General features: G+C 37.8%; 1 protein-coding gene across 1 annotated transcript; it reads right to left on the bottom strand.

Moving 5' to 3' along the window:
* Nucleotides 1-5,938: 5,938 nt before the first annotated feature.
* Nucleotides 5,939-6,983, bottom strand: LOC125909779 (olfactory receptor 4N5). The gene has a single exon (XM_049613244.1). The coding sequence runs from the start codon at nt 6,863-6,865 to the stop codon at nt 5,939-5,941; it is 927 nt and encodes a 308-aa protein (XP_049469201.1). The 5' UTR covers nt 6,866-6,983.
* Nucleotides 6,984-18,127: the final 11,144 nt, after the last annotated feature.

Genomic DNA, 18,127 nt, shown 5'->3' with positions numbered 1-18,127 from the left:
ATGTTCCATGTGCACTCGAGAAGAAAGTATATTCTGTTGCTTTGGGATGCAGAGTTCTAAATATATCTGTCAAGTCCATCTGATCCAATGTATCATTCAGGCCCTTGTTTCTTTATTGACCCTGTGTCTAGATGATCTATCCAGTTCTGTAAGCGGAGTGTTAAAGTCCTCTGAAATTACCACATTCTTATCAATAAGGTTGCTTATGTTTATGAGTAATTGTTTTATATATTTGGGACTTCTGTATTCGGGGCATAGACATTTATAATTGTTAGCTCTTCCTAATGGATAGACTCTGTGATTATTATAAAATGCCCTTCTTCATCTCTTGTTACAGCCTTTAATTTAAAGTCTAATTTGTCTGATATAAGTATGGCTACTCCAGCTTTCTTTTGACTTCCAGTGGCATGAAAATTAGTTCTCCATCCCCTCACTCTCAATCTGAAGGTGTCCTCAGGTCTAAAATGAGTCTCTTGTAGACAGCAGATAGATGGGTCTTGTTTTTTTTATCCATTTTGATACCCTATGTCTTTTGGTTGACGCATTTAGTCCATTTACATTCAATGTTTATAGAAAGATATGGGTTTAGAGTCAATGTGGTGTCCTTAGGTTCATGCTTGTAGGGATGACTCTGGTACTTTGTCTCACAGGATTCCCCTTAGGATCTCTTGTAGGGCTGGTTTCGTGGTGACAAATTCCTTCAGTTTTTGTTTGTTTGGGAAGACCTTTATCTCTCCTTCTATTCTAAATGACAGACTTGCTGGATAAAGGATTTTTGGCTGCATATTTTTTCTGTTCATCACATTGAAGATACCCTGCCATTCCTTTTGGCCTGCCAAGTTTCAGTAGAGAGATCAGTCACGAGTCTTATAGGTCTCCCTTTATATGTTAGAGCACGTTTATCTCTAGCTGCTTTCAGAATTTTCTCTTTATCCTTGTATTTTGCCAGTTTCACTATGATATGTCGTGCAGAAGATCGATTCAAGTTACGTCTGAAGGGAGTTCTCTGTGCCTCTTGGATTTCAATGCCTTTTCCTTCCACAGATCAGGGAAGTTCTCAGCTATTATTTCTTCAAGTACCCCTTCAGCACCTTTCCCTCTCTCTTCCTCCTCTGGAATACCAATTATGCATAGATTATTTCTCTTTAGTGTATCACTTAGTTCTCTAATTTTCCCCTCATACTCCTGGATTTTTTTATCTCTCTTTCTCTCAGCTTCCTCTTTTTCCATAACTTTATCTTCTAGTTCACCTATTCTCTCCTCTGCCTCTTCAATCTGAGCTGTAGTTGTCTCCATTTTATTTTGCAACTCATTGATAGCATTTTTTAGCTCCTCCTGGCTGTTCCTTAGTCCCTTGATCTCTGTAGCAAGAGATTCTCTGCTGTCCTTTATACTGTTTTCAAGTCCAGCGATTAATTTTATGACTATTATTCTAAATTCCCTTTCTCTTGTATTGTTTAAATCATTTTTGATCATTTCATTAGCTGTTGTTATTTCCTGGACGTTTTTCTGAGGGGAATTCTTCCATTTCGTCATTTTGGATAGTCCCTGGAGTGGTGCGGGACTGCGGGGCACTTCCCCTGTGCTGTCTTGAATAACTTGCGTTGGTAGGCTGGCCACAGTCAGACCTGATGTCTGCCCCCAGCCCACCGCTGGGGCCACAGTCAGACTGGTTGTGCCTTCTCTTCCCCTCTCTTAGGGGCGGTATTCACTGTGGGGTGGCGTGGCCCTTCTGGCTACTTGCACACTGCCAGGCTTGTGGTGCTGGGGATCTGGCGTATTAGCAGGGGTGGATTGGCAAGGTGCACAGGGGCGGGAGGGGCAGGCTCAGCTAGCTTTTCCTTCAGAGATCGGCTTTGGGAAGGGCCCTGCAGCACTGGGAGGGAGTCAGACCCGCCGGAGGGATGGATCCTCAGAAGCACAGGGTTGGGTGTTTGCAAGGTGCAAGCAAGATCCCTGGCAGGAACTGGTTCCCTTTGGGATTTTGGCTGGGAGATGGGCGAGGGAGATGGTGCTGGCGAGCGCCTTTGTTCCCTGCCAGGCTGCGCTCTGTCGTCCGGGGCTCAACAACTCTCCCTCTTGTTGTCCTCCAGCCTTCCTGCTCTCTGAGCAGAGCTGTTAGCTTATAACCTTCCAGATGTCAAGTCCCTCTTGCTGTCGGAACACACTCCGTCCATCCCCTCTACTTTTGCAAGCCAGACTCGGGGGCTCTGCTTGGCTGGCGGGCCACCCCTCCACCCTGGCTCCCTCCCTCCAGTCCATGTAGTGCGCACCGCCTGGCCGCCCTTCCTACCCTCTTCCGTGGGCCTCTTGTCTGTGCTTGGCTCCGGAGACTCTGTTCTGCTAGTCTTCTGGCAGTTTTCTGGGTTATTTAGGCAGGTGCAGGTGGAATCTAAGTGATCAGCAGGATGCGCGATTAGCCCAGCATCCTCCTATGCCGCCATCTTCTCTCTCTCTTTTAAAAAATAAATAAATAAATAAAATGACAAACTATTTTTAAAAAGAGCATACATATAGGAAGTTTTGGAGTCTCTGGTGATATTGTGACCCTGCCATGCGAACATTGGACTAAAATGCTATGATTTCTTTTACCCTAGGGAAAAAAAGAACTTCTATTTAATTTAATTGAAACACTATAATCATGGTTGATTACTAGCAAGACCAACAGCTACAAATACAATTCTAGTCAAGGTCATGTGATAAACAGTTACCTAAAAGGAAGTTAAGTGAAATTTTCAATATTCCTATGATAGGGCATAAGAAAAATAACATTTCCTCTCCCCAGATTAAGTGAATGTAAAGGATCAAGTGTGAGGATAAAAACCTCATTCATTTAAGATGGCAGGTAATGCCACATTTATGAAGTTTTGGAGAGTTTATACAGGGCAAGGATGCTGAGGCATCACTTTAAAAGTTAAAGTATTGCATCTTGTACCATCACCATACACTAAGAAGAAAGCATAATTTCTGGTAGTCCTCTCCAAGTTGGCAGTATATTCTAACTTGTATATATTACTTATTTATTGATTGACATGAGGCTTCCAATTTTGTGAACTTAGTTCAGGAAAGACATCTTTGCAGATCTAGTACAGAGTAAATGCAGTCTTACTACTAAGGCCATATATCCAGGTACATCCAACAGTATTAAAGTTACCTAGCTGGAAAATAGACCTTTTATAAGTTATGCCATATCCTAACAGAATCACAATGTAGTTTCATAGGATTATGTAGCATGGCTCTGCCATGTGCAACAGAGAACTTTACATGAGTTGGAAATCAGCTCATAGCATTCTACTATGCCCTAGTAGATATGGACCACCTGATCATGGCACTTCAACTGACTATAGGGATGGAGCTGTCATGCTCTGTGTCATTTTATATTAAGACTGATTAGAGAGCATCACAATTTTTAGATTGTATCCTGCTATCTTGATATGGCATCTTCTAGAATGTAGTGTATGCTCTTACTTAATGGCATTATATGTATTCTTTCTCCCAGTAATAAGATTCTGCAGGCTTGGGAGCAAGGATATTCCTCATATAGCTTCAATCCCTGTAAAACACTTGTACAACTTATGCTTTATTTTCCCACAACTTCATGCTCTCTAGTTCTAGAAGAACTCCTTTCACCAATGACACAGTAAGATTTCCATTAACTTCAGGCTATTGCTGCTACTCATTCACTTTGCATTTTTCTTTCTAAGAGACATGAAAGCAAGGAAAGGTGTCACCATCTTGTAAAGGGTAATTTACTGTAATCATCAGAAGAGATAGTACTGCTACTATGCAGTGATTAAGAATGGTCATGGAAGATTTTTTTAAATCTGAATTGAAATATGGAATTGAACTATTGTACTTCTCAAGTGAAAAAAATGCATTGGAAGGTATTACAGAGATGACAGTGAAGAGGAAAAAAATTAGTGAACGTGAAGGCATAGCAATAACATTATACAAAATGAAACATGAAGAGGATAAAAATAGTTTTTATTATACAACTCTCTTTAAAAGGTAAATGACAGTACACAGTGAATGTAATAACAATATGTTGTTGAATGTATTATCTCAATAGGTAATAGTACTCATTAATATAAAACAGCACAAACAGGCAAATGGAAGTACAATGTTATAACTTTCTTATATGATACCTGGAAATATGTAATATTGAATTTAGACTGTGATACATTAAAATGTACAGTATGTATTATCACCCTAAAATAAACACTAAAAGCTTCAAGAAAAGAGATAGCTAAGAGGTCAAGATTATTACTATGAATAAATTGAACTCAATAATAAATATAAAGAAAGGAAATATAAATAACACTCAGTGTTCAACAAAATACATAAAGAAGACAAAACTGGAAAAAACAGATGAAACAAATATAAAATAAAAAGATGGTCAATTTTAACTGAACTGTGTCTATCTATTATCATGATATCTGTAAATGACCTAATAACCTATTTAAAGGCAGAGATTATTGTATTGGTTAAGATATATGTTACATACAAGAAACTGTATTAAAAATAAAGAGCCATACAATGAGAAAGAATGAAATATGGCCCTTTGTAGCAACATGGATGGAACTAGAGAGTGTGATGCTAAGTGAAGTAAGCCATACAGGGAAAGACAGATACCATATGTTTTCACTCTTAGGTGGATTCTGAGAAACTTAACAGAAACCCACAGGGGAGGGGAAGGAAAAAAAAAAGAGGTTAGAGTGGGAGAGAGCCAAAGCATAAGAGACTCTTAAAAACGGAGAACAAACTGAGGGTTGATGGGGGGTGGGAGGGGGGGAGGGTGGGTGATGGGTATAGAGGAGGGCACCTTTTGGGATGAGCACTGGGTGTTGTATGGAAACCAATTTGACAATAAATTTCATATATTGAAAAAAAATAAAATAAAAAAAAATAAAGAGCCATATAGATGAAGAGTAAAAGGATAGTAAAAGAAATACTATGTTACTATATTACTATTTAACCAGACTGTGTTGTCTCTATTTACTATTATATCTTAACAAATTACCCCAAACTTAATGACTTAAAATAGCAAAACTTTATTCTCATACAATTCTTTAAGTCAAAAGTCTGATCCAACTCTCACTGGGCTATACTTGGAGAGTTGGCAGAGTTCCATTCCTTTCCGGAGACTATAAGAGTATCTGTTTCCTTCCCTTTTTCAATTAAACCAAAATGAAGCAGAGAATGTGAAAAATATAAATAAACATAAAACATGTGACAAGAAAGAAAATTTTAATCCAGTCTATATTAATGATAATCCTATTATGTGTCTATCATTTTTTCATGACTATTGTCATGCATTTACACACACACACACACACACACACACACACATACAAACCCTAAAAGACATCATACCGTTTTTTTGTACAGTGTTCAGTACATATATATTTACATATATCAACATATTTGACAAGCTACCACATTTCTCTTTGTGATATTCAAATGTACCAGTTAATAAAATCTCTGTGCCTTTGTACTAGTCATCTTCTCTGTCTAGAATTTTCTGTCCCTGGGAAATTGCACAGGTATTTCTCTCAAGTCACCTGGATTATCAGCTAACCACCACCAACAAGACCTTGCTTAACAACCAAAAGCAAAGTAACTTCCATCTCCTGTCAAACTCTATCATGGCAGTATTTTCCACTTGCTTCAGAGCACTATCTCTCTTGGATATTATGGGGTTTTTTTTGGCCAATTTAATACTTTAATCTGTTTTTATCTATTTCAATATAACCCCAAGAGACCTAGAATCTTACCTGCCTTATTCACATACCTAGAATAGTGCCTGAAAATTGGAATTGCTTAATAAATTCAGTATTTCCTAAAATGACTGACTCACATAGTACACTAATGAATAAATGATTTAATTAATTCCAACTGAACTTTCTCCTTTGTTGCATGTCTCACTCTTCTATTCCATTCAGCAAACCATGTGACGACTCAGTAACCTCCTCATGGAAGCTTTTACTTCCTGGTTGCGAAGGGTATAAATCACAGGGTTCATCAAAGGAAAGATCACTGTGTGAAAGAGAGAAACCACTTTGTCGGCTGGGAAAGCTCTGAAGGGACGAGTGTAGATGAAGATGGCAGGTCCAAACATGAGAAACACAATGATAATGTGTGTGGTACATGTGGAAAGAGCCTTGTGTTTGCCTTCAGAGGTGTGTCCCTTCACACGATAGAGGATGACAGCATAAGAGGCCAGAAGCCCCAGGAAGCACAGCAGGGTAAGCAGGCCACTGTTGGAGACCATCAGGAGCTCCACCACAAAGGTGTCTGTGCAGGCCAGCTTGATGACCTGTGGCACATCACAGAAGAAGTTATCCAGCTGGTTTGGGCCACAGAAGGGCAAGTGGAGAATAAGGGCTACTTGCACAATGGAATGAGTAAAGCCCCCAAGCCACAGAGCCAACAACAAGGCATAGCAGATTCTAGGGTTCATAACAGTGGTATAGTGCAAAGGATGACAAATGGCCATGTAGCGGTCAAAGGCCATCACAACAAGAAGGAACATCTCCCCTGCCCCAAGAAAGTGCAAGAAAAAAAGCTGAGTGATGCAGCCCCTGTAAGAGATTATTTTCTTCTCAGAGAGGAAGTCCATCAGCATCCTGGGAGCCACAATGAAGGAGTAGGATGCATCCAGGAAAGCCAAGTTGCCCAGAAAGAAGTAGAGGGGGGCTGTGAGGCCAGGGTCTGATCTGATGGTGAGGATGATGAGTAGATTTCCAGGGAGGATGATGAGGTAGAAAACTAAGACTAGCACAAAGATCAGGAGTTGAGCCTGTTGAGACTGGGTGAGACCAAGGAGGATAAATTCTGTCACCACTGTGCTGTTCTCCCTCTCCATCTCTCCTCTGTCTGCAACATAACAAAGAACAAAATATCTGTTATAACTACCTTTTCATCTACTCCATAGCTCTTTTCAGATAAAAGCATTTACCACTTCTAACACTTGCCTAGCAGAAAAAAACACATGCCCATAATTGTCTTATGTCTTGAGTTGACCTTTCTACCCTTCATTTCTTGATTCCCCCCTAAGCCATTGTTCTTATAACCACTCTCATTCCCATTTAACCATGAGCTTCTATGTAATGTTCTCCTCTAGGATTCTGGGCTAGTTTGCTTGAGGTATAGTTGAAATTCCTCATTAAAAAACTTTAATCATGAAATTTGTCAGGCTTGTTGTTCTTTTGGTTAGTGGTGGTGCACTATCTCTAATGTTATAATAGTTGCTGGCTTTTGGTCACTTCTTATTCCCACAGACCAAAGTACTTTGGCAAATTCTTCTTTCATTTCTTTCCTGTAGACTCCCTAGTTCTATGCCTTCTTTTCTAAATGTGTTTCTTACTTGTCCTGCTTTGGTGTCCTTGTGCACCTTTATTCCAAAATGGTTTAGGGTCTCAAACAAGAATCCTACATTCTCCTAACTTAGAGGTTTTCCCCTAGTTACCCTCTTGGTTGGTCCCCATCCTGAATCTACTACATACCCTGTTCTTAAATCCTAATTAATACTAACCCAGTTTTATTTGCTCACCATGTATCCATAACCTCCTTTTCCCTCAGATCTCAGAATGGTAGGCAAATGACATCCTTCCCACAAATATTTTCATGTAAAACTTATCATAATATATAAAATATTTTCAATATCTCAACTAATAAATCAAAGCATGATAGAGTTGGAATTGTCCATATAGAACATAAAGTATGATGTACTCATTGGACAGATGAGAAAAATAAAGGAATTGTAGTTAAGATTTTAATTTTGCAGCAACTTCTTCATTCTCATTTGCAAGTAGAGTAGATAAAAATAAGAGGTATGTATTTCTTAGTTTAAACTGATTAGTACATTATTAATCAGAGTCTGTAAATTGGTATTACTTAATTGTAATATTGCTTGCATAAATATTTACCCTTTCAGGCTGTAATCTGGTCTAAATAAGAACTCTACTTAGATTTATATTTGTGGTTGTCTTCTAATTTGTATGTTACTGTAATAGTAGAAACATACTTTATAAATAAATACTCATATGTTTTGATATCTCTAGATGTTTGTTGGCACGAATGACTTAAAAACGGAAGATTGCTAATTGTAACAAAATATTATAATGTGACATATAACAATATTTCCCTTGATTTTTTAAATTTTTTTTAATGTTTATTTATTTTTGAGACAGAGAGAGACAGAGCGCGAGTGGTGGAGGGGCAGAGAGAGAGGGAGACACAGAATCTGAAACAGGCGCCAGGCTCTGAGCTGTCAGCATAGAGCCTGATGCAGGGCTCAAACCCACCAGCCGTGAGATCATGACCTGAGCCAAAGTCGGATGCTTAACCGACTGAGCCACCCAGGCGCCCCTCCCTTGTTTTTTAATTACATGCAATAGTTGTTTTTAAAAAATACTATGGATACAATGGAATATAGTTTGGCAATAAGAAGGAATGATGTATTGCGACGTGCAGAAACATGAATGAACTCAAAAACATTATGCTATGTGAAAGGAACCAGTCACAAAGGACAGCATATGTATAATTCAATTTATGAAAATCTCCAGACAAGGCAAATCGTTAGAGACAGGAAGTAGAAGAGTGGTTGCCTAGGACTACGATGCAATGGGGAGTAACTGCTAATATGAGTTTTCTTTTTGGGGTGGGGAAAATGCTCTAAAATTTATCACGATGATGATGATACTTTCATAACTCTGTAAATACATTTAAAACCATTGAATTATGCTCTTTAAATTTTATGGTATGTTGATTATATTTCAATAAATCATTTTTTAAGTGCCATTTGATGTGGTGGGAAAAACTGGAGAGAGAAAAATTCCCATTTGAAATTTGTCACGAATTTTTGATAGCATCCCCAAAAGAGAAGGTAGGAAGAGAGGGGAGGAAAAGGAGAAAGACGAAAGAAACCTTAAGAAGTCCATAAAGAAACTCACGGGACACTTAGGCAATATGCTGGTATTTTAGGGCACAATTATTAGGAAACATCAGAACCTGTGATGTTCTATGTGATCAGTAACATTTGTAACTAGCCGCTAAATATTATAGAAAAGGAATTTATAACATGTGTACACATATTTGTACATACAGATACATGTTCACATAGGTATCAACACACACATAGTGAATTTAAGAAAGCAAACAAATGAACAAAGGGGAAAAAAGAGGGAGAGAATGAGAGGCAGTCTGAGAAACAGACCCTTAACTATAGAGAACAAACTGATGGTTACCAGAAGGGGATGGGGTGGGTGGGTTAAGTAGGTGATGGGGATTAAGGAGTCCACTTAGTGTGATGAGCAGCTGGTAGTGTGTGTCAGTGTTGAATCACTATATTGTACACCTGAAACTAATATTACAGTGTATGTTAAGTAACTGGTATTTAAATAAAAACTTAAAAAAAAAGAGGAAAAAAATATCTTTGGTGTCCTTGAAATTAACTTAGAAGTTTCCTTCTGTCTTTTACCCATGTGGATGCCTATTGGTCTCCACCTTTATTTCTTACTCTGCCTATACAAACCTGCTCTTAGGAAAGTAAGTCCACAGCACCCTCTGTCTATTTAGGTTTTGGGCATCCCAGGTAATCACTTACAGTAATTTCATGCTTTGGGGGGGTTGACATTTCAAGATCCAGGGAGCACTCTGAGAGTTACAGTCTCCCACTCTTTTTCTGCTTTTATTTTTCCAGTATCCATCTCTACTCCCTGTTACTAAAAGATGGACTTGCATATCACTGCATGTCTTTAATCCACTTTCTTCTCCCATTCCCATTTATATACCTTCTATTCCCGTGATTCTCAAATTGTGCTCATGATAGACACTGAGGACAGACATGCATCCAACGGACATTACTCTGCATAAAATGGATTCCTGAAAGAAAAAAAAAAAAGCCCCAGGCAATGATTCTCACAGGCACAAGCTTTTGTTGTAGTCAGATAAAGCAAAGAAGTATTGTCAGTGTAGGCTAAGACACAGACCTGAATGTTTTCATCACCCCTATCCTTCCTTAATAAAAAAAAACACATCTGGCATTTTAGTGCATCTTTAGATGCACAGAGAGGGTGCTGGTACCTGTCCCTCTTACTCAGAGTGCAGACACACTGCCTCCACAGGTCACACTGAGCATGCCTGGACTCCTCCTGGAGCCAGGTGTTTGGGGACAGGTCACCTTCCTAGCATCTCCTTCATCTCTCCCCATGCATTTTCTCTTGCTCCTTTCTAAACGTTTCATATTTATCCATTCTCTTCCTACTAATTCTCTTTTATAGACCCACTTTCTCGAATATTCTTTTTACATTTGCCTTATTTTATTTTTCCTGTGGTTTCTCTCCACAGAGCCCTTGCTTTTCCTTCTTCATTACTCTTTCTTGTCCTTCCCTTTCTCTCATTTGCCCACATTCTTTTAGTCTTAATGTATTTTCACTTTGTTTCGTGCACACATTCTACATCATTACTTTCAATACCTGTCTTTCCATTAATTCTGAGACAATAGATTGCTCCAAGGTAGAGGGAGTATGGTAGGTGCTTCCTAAGTGTTCCATTCCAGTGGATTTTTCAACAGATTGAAAAGCTTAACTTGCTCTTCACTGCTAAGACTTTCTTCCTGAACATTAAACCTGCTGAAATTTACTTCATCTCAAACACTCATTAGTTACTTCATGTTGTCTCAAATATTTTGTCTAACTCATTATGATAAAAATAAAGTGATTTATCTTTGTGCTTTGAAGTAAATCCCCTTAAAACCACCCCTGCCAATATGAATCCATTTAATGAAAGTTTGAAAATGACATTGTGTTTTCTGATACTATATTCATAACATTTTCAAATTATTAAAATACACTCTTATCCATTTCTATGAGTTTTGAAAACTGTGAATCAAACCGAAGAACATAAAAAATATTTAATCAATACTAAAGTTGAGGATTATATAAAACTTTATTCAATTGCACAAGTCTTCACCCAGACAATTGCTTATCAGATCAATGGGATGGCTACATTGGATGATGGAAACCTCTATTGTCCTTTAATATTTTCATGTTTTAGATAGTGTCATGAATGTTACAGATAGAACCCTGCTTTGGGAATTATTCTATCTTATTTAAGTTACTATAACTACAATTTGGTAGCTGTAAATCTTATGCAAATCATTTAGTCTTTTAAAATCTGAATTTTTTTTAATCTATAAAGGAGAAATAATATATCCACTCTTTCTACTGTGCAAGGTTGATATGAAGATCAAATGAGTTGATTAGTAGGCATATCACATCTACACAAACTGAACTGAGAAAGCACTCAGTGGGTAAACAAATTCTAGTAAAAAATGGTAAGTGGACCCTGTGTTAGTAGATTTTTGTGTCAGTGTGCTAGAGTTAATCCCAGAGAGGGTGACTGCTTAAATATGAGTCATTTCAAGGTAAACACTTATGTTGTTTCAAGGAAGGGTGCAAAGTTTTCTTACCTAATTCAGCTAGGATTGTGAATCAAGTCTTTCTTGTTTTAAGATCCCTAACTCTGAGCCATATGTAGTGTATCCTGGGACCATATGCAGGGAAAGAAATGCATGCCAACTGAGTGTGGGAACCAAGAGGTTTGCAAACTTGTGAAGTCGTGATGTTTGTCTGTGGACTCAGCCTATACCTTCTGACTTTACAATTCCTGACTTTCATTCTCCCCGTATCTCTGATTTACCATGGGGAAAACCTATTCATTTGTGTGATACCCAAATGGAAGTCCAGATGATTAATCTTCCTAAGATATTGGCATTTTCACTTCTTTATAATAATGTAATTAAAGATTTTAGCCCCCTTAATATACTACTATTCATGAGGAGGACAGACAGGAGGTATATTTGAGGGACAAGGTAGAAAATCCTATATGTCTGAATTTAGATCTTACCCTTTTTCTGTTTCTGCAGGATTATTAAAGCTTTTCTTGTGCATTTTAAGGCAGTAGGTGATGATTTTCTTATTCTATTCTTCCTTTCTGTTTCCTTTACATATGAAGAATGACCAAAAATTTCACCTCCCTAAGGCTCCAGTGCTACTCTTAGACAAGGGGCCATCCTCTTCCTTCTGATGAAAAGGAGATTACCTGATCACTTCTGAATTTTTCCTTTATATCCTCACGGTGGGACATCATAAATTCTGGAATCTGCTCTCTAATTTGTGATGCAGTAGGGAATATGCTTTGGAGTTTTTCAGCTACCTTAAGCATGCAGAGTGATTCCAGTGGGAATTATTAGAATGTCAAGTAGAAATAGAGAACATTTTAAGGATTAAAAATATTCAACAAGTGTGGCAGCTAAGTAAGGCCCGACTGGATCACGTCATCATTTTAAATTGGATGTTTTAACAGTGACAGTGTTAATGGACTGCCACACATGTTTATAAAGCATAATGAAAGTAGTGAGCCTGGGAAGGTTATTCTAGATCCTTCTATTTAATTCATGTAAGTGATGAGAAGGCATTGGTGTTTAAAGTGGTTAGTAGTGAGACTAATGTTAAGTATGTTAGTATGTTCATATTTTGGGCACAAAACAGAGATAAAAGATTTTTCAGAAATAATTCTCCTTAAATAAGAGAACTTCCTGATGTCTTATACACTAGTTCTTTTGATCTTAATATTTATAGTTACTCACTTTTTTTGAATATGTAGTTCCTATGTTCTGCCATAGCAAAATGAAGGTCTTTCTGCTTTTCAATTAAAGAATATTACATGAAAGAAAAAGTATTTAATCATAATAAATCCATTTAATATTGTTTCCTTGTTATACATTAAAAGGGAAGATAGGATAAATCTGAGTGATATTAATACTAAGGTAACAGGGGCACCTGGGTGTCTCAGTCAGTTGAGCGTCTGCTTCAACTCAGGTCATGGTCTCACAGTTTGTGAGTTCAGGCCCTGCGTTGGGCTCTGTGCTGACAGCTCAGAGCCTGGAGCCTGCTTCAGATTCTGTGTCTCCCTCTCTCTCTGCCCCCTTTTCTGCTTGTGCTCTGTCTCTCTCTGTCTCAAAAATAAATAAAAATTTTAAAAAATTAAATTAAGGTAACAAACTTAAATTCTACAAAAGAAATAAAATATACAAATACACTTTCATTCAAATTTATGTCCGGTTCAGTCAGAGGTAGAGTGGGACATCATGAAAATGATGGGATGGAGATAATATTGTTGACCATTTTTTTTCTATTAAATTTGTGCTGCAAATAAATAACTTTGAATGTATGTCATTTTGCTTCTTGAAAGGATAAATTTCCAGAAAGACAGATAGCTAGAAATATAACATCAATGGAAGAGAGAGAACAGAAGGAAAAACATGACAGGACACAAATGGAAAAAATAGGAGAAAAGATAATGGGACAGAGAAACCATGATCACAGAGATACCTGTACCACAAAGCCACATGTACAAATACAGAAAAAGGTTGGGGGGAGAGGGAGGGAAGAAAGGGAGCAGAGGATCAGAGGAGAGAGGAGAGATCTTTGGAAATACAAAGGCTTTTTTGTTTGTTTTTTAATTACAAAACACCCAGGATAATATAGAGAACTTAACTAGTCTACAGTGGGCCTCTCATCTCAGGTGAGAAAGCATTTTAATCTCAGACAATTTTGTAATATTAAAAAGAAAGGGGTGCCTGGGTGGCTCAGTCAGTTAAGCGTCCGACTTCGGCTTAGGTCATGATCTTGCAGTCCGTGAGTTCGAGCCCCGTGTCGGGCTCTGTGCTGACCGCTCAGATCCTGGAGCCTGTTTCAGATTCTGTGTCTCCCTCTTTCTCTGACCCTCCCCCATTCATGCTCTGTCTCTCTCTGTCTCAAAAATAAATAAACGTTAAAAAAAAGAAAAGAAAGATGTATGTGTGTGTGTGTGTCTGTGTATGTGTCTGTGTGTGTGTTTGTCTGTGTCCATGTGTGTTTTAAGAGGTGTATCTTAGGATGACCTGAACTAGTTTACTACACAAGGCATCCAGTAGTGATGAAAATATGAGACTGGAATTCAGAGGACAAGATTGTAGTCCTGGCTCCACCCACGATGGTTGTTTCTTTGGGAAACTGTTGCAGATTCCTCAGATATTTCCCAATCAGAAACCGTGGAAAGGAATTTCTTTCTTTTACAAAATGTTGTAAGTATCTATCATTTGGAAGGCTTAGTGTATGGATGGGTCAGCAATTCAGCACTAGTTATGCTACATGAAGTCCTTGCTCTCAGGGAGTTTATATTCCAGTGGAGGGAGCCAGTCAAAGAGCAAAGAGGATAGGTTTAAAACTGTCAAAAATGAAGAATATAACAGTGATATGTTGGAGAACAAGTGGGGACAAGTAGGGTGTTCTTTTAGGTTGGGTATTAGAAAAGCCCTTTTTGAGGGGGTGACATTTAAGCTGAATAACTAGATAAATCTAGCTATGGGAGGTCTGAGAGAGGGCAGAACAGGCAATGGGAAGAGCAAGAACAAAGACCATGGAGGTGAAAGAGCTGGTGCATGGAGGAACAGAGAAGAACCCACGTGGTGATTAAGTCATGGGCAGATGGAGGAAAAGTATGAGGCCATGTCAGAGAGGTAGGCAGCAGTTGCACAGGATACGGCATGTAGTCATTCTTCTACCTGTGTACTCACAATTACAGTAGGGCTTTTGTAATCTGAAGGCCACTCTGGCTACTGTGGGGAGGAGGGATTTGAAGGAGGCAAGTGTAAAAGCAAGAACAGTTTGAAGATTTTGCCGTACTATGCACAGGAGAATTTGGGGACTTAGCCTGCTGGAGAATGGAGGAAGGAAGTGGGTAGCAGAAAGAATAAAGAGAACTCAACATGTATTTTTATGGTACAGTCATTTGGAGTTGGTGATAGACATGATGTCTGAAAAGAGGAATCAGGATAACTCAAGAATTTGGAGGGATTAACTATGAATAATGGCATTGCAATTTAAAAACTTGGAAATGACTCAGACAAGATGAGTTTGTAATAGGAAAAACAGGAAATATGTATGCGTAGTTACACTTTTTAAGGTAAAAAAAGATAAGTTAGGTGAGAAATCTTCCCATTGCAGTCTGTCATCCATACTCATCCTACCAGAAAGGAAACAATCAATTTCTTGTGTAAATTTTCAAAATTGTTACTGTGTAAATAATATTATATGTACATTTCCCCCTCTTTTAAACATATATTTGAAATATATCACACAATATCTTGTACTTTATTTTTCCCTTACAGGTTCTATTGGGAAAATTTTCGTGTAATGCTTAAAGTATTTCCTAACTCTTTATATGGCTGCTTATTATTTAGTTTGTTTTTTCTCCTAATGGGGAAAATATAAGCTATTTACATTTTTTTGGGCTATCCCAGTGTGTTCTGCAATAATTAAACCTAAATGTGTCACTTTTTGAATGCATGAAAGACAAGTCCTCAGAAATATAAGTAGAGGGTCAATATTAGTGTGTGAATGCATGTACTTGTTATTGTTTTCTGAAGTTTACTGAGTTGTAAGTTATGTACAATAAAATGAGCAAATCTTCAGTATACAGCTAGGGGAATTTTTGAGCATGTATATACCTTCTGACCATGACAAAGAACAAAATATGGAGTATTTCCAACATATCAGAAAGTTCCCTTGAAATTCTTTCTGGCCAATTACATCCCTGGAAATAACCACTATTCTTAAATTTATCAACATGGGTTAGTTTTGTATTTTTTTGAAAATAATATAAATGGGACCACAGAATATGTATTGTTTTGTGTCTGGCATTTTAAATTTATATATTTTTTGATATAGATCCATGTTTCTTTTTTTTTTTAAATGTTTATTTATTTTTGAGACAGAGAGAGACACAGCATGAGCAGGGAAGGGGCAGAGAGAGAGGGAGACCCAGAATGTGAAGCAGGCTTCAGGCTCTGAGCTGTCAGCACAGAGCACGACACAGGGCTGGAACTCACGAACTGTGAGATCATGACCTGAGCCGAAGTCGGATGCTTAACCGACTGAGCCACCCAGGCGCCCCAAGATCAATGTTTCTTACTGATAAATATTCCACTTTCTAAATATATAGCAAGTGAAGAGGCTTTTTGCTTGAATTTAGAGGGAAACATAAATAAAGGCAACCAGAGCATTCTTGTATTAAATCTTTCCATGGACATTTGCTTTCATTTCTCTTGTGCACACACTTACGAGTTGGGTTGCTGAAACATAGGGTCAGGATATTTTTCATGCGTGAGAAATGTCCCTGCTTTTCCATAGTGGCTATGACATTTTACACCCCTGCTGTCAATATAGGAGAGAAACAATTGTTTTGTATCTTCACAAGAATTTGTATTTTTAGTCTAAATTTAGCAGTTCATTCAAGTTAGTGTGTAGTGGCATCTCATTGTAGTTTTGATTTACACATCCTGTTGAGGAATGGTAGTGAGCAACTTTTCAAATTTTTGCTATTTGGATATCATTTTCTGTGTATTGTTCTTTCAAGCCTTTTGCCAAGACTCTGTATTTTCCACTCTGTCCTTTTTAGTCCAATTTAGCTATTGTGTTGCCAGAATAATTCTCTAAAAATTTTTTGTGTGTATACTTCATGCTTCAAAAGCCACATCCATAATTCTGTCTGAGACATATTTGTCTACTTTAAGTGTACTTGGCTAATGTGGACAAAACCCGTAGGATTCTTGATCTTATTTTCCAGCCATGATTCTGCTAGGCACTGTGTCTAGTGTTTCTGAAGACTTAACAAAGGGGCTTGGAGCCTCATCATTGATTTATTCTTTATTCTGAAGCTTTTTCTTACATGAAGTTTTTATTTGTTTGTTTCTGCTATTTGGAGAGACTGTCATGGGTTGTCTACATTTCGTCTAAAATATTTTGAAAACTGATCCTAAGTATATCTTCTTAGGGTCTCTCTGTATTCCTGTACTTTATCCCACACAGTTCAAAATAATCATCTGGTTCTGTTAATATTCTGCCTAGAATACTCTTGAGCTGTATCTTTAAGGAAATTTGTACATTTTCCATTTTTATTCTGAAGACAGTGCATCTTGATTTAGAAAAATAAACTTTCTATTTTTACAAGATATAATAGCAAACAGTCTATCTTTTATATTCAGGTTAGCAAAGAAGGAATGACTAGGTAACAATAAAGTTTTTAACATTTTAGATAAATCATAGAGCTCTTTTGATTTCTTTTCCTCTTCTTTTTTTTTCCATTGAGAGAGAGCATGAACAGTAAAGAGAGGCAGAGGGAGAAAGAGAGAATCTTAAGCTTGATCTCATGACCCCGGGATCATGATCTGAGCCAAAACTGAATCAGACTCTCAACAGACTAAGCCACCCAAGCGCCCCATAGAGTTCTTGATAGTGTAACACAGTATGGCTTAAACTTTTTAAAATTTAATTATAAATTGCTGATATTGAAATCAGGAGACATCAGTATCTAGGAAAAAAGAGAGACGGCTAGAGGAAGAGAGGAAATCAAAAAAGATTTAAAAAGGTGACAACAAAGGAGACAGGTGAGTTGGTTGGTAAGTTTGGTGTTTCACTGGCAGGTTTTGTGGCAGAGATGGAGGCAACAGAGGAAATCCCAGGAATGGCTGTGAGGTTGTTCTCTGATACCTATTTCCCCTAGGCTATGCTGCCTTAACAGAGCTTCTACTAAGCCCATGTCCTCCATGATTCAGGCTTGCTCACTGCTTTCTAGCATTCAAAAGTTTTCTTCTGTTTTGTCTATTTTAGTTCCTGAATCCATATGTTATTTTGAAGGTAGTGATACTTCATTATTCTACAGTTATGTTTGTTCTTGTTTAATCCTGTTGAAAAATTTTAAGAAAGTATCCCTCTGTAATAGCAGTGTACTGGTTTTGAAGATCGTATCAGGCAGTGGTCTCTTTCTGGTAACTCTCGTCATATGAAATATAGGGTGACAAAATAAGCTGAAGTTGAGCTTGCTTAGATCTGGAGATTTGATGTTAAGGTAACAGGACAAAAATAGATACCATCATTTTATTATTTATGTGTATATGTTTTTTTCTTCTTTCTCTCTCTCTTTTCTTTTTCTTTTCTTATTAGATGGATGTTTGATCTTATGGAGAAGTCAGTTGTTTTATCATTTCTAGGCAAAGAAGAGTCAATTCAAAATTCAGAAA

This window comes from Panthera uncia (genome assembly GCF_023721935.1).
Source record: "Panthera uncia isolate 11264 chromosome B3 unlocalized genomic scaffold, Puncia_PCG_1.0 HiC_scaffold_1, whole genome shotgun sequence".
NCBI lineage: Eukaryota > Metazoa > Chordata > Mammalia > Carnivora > Felidae > Panthera > Panthera uncia.
Note: the sequence above shows the minus strand (reverse complement) of the source record. Positions and strands in the feature narration are given on the sequence as shown.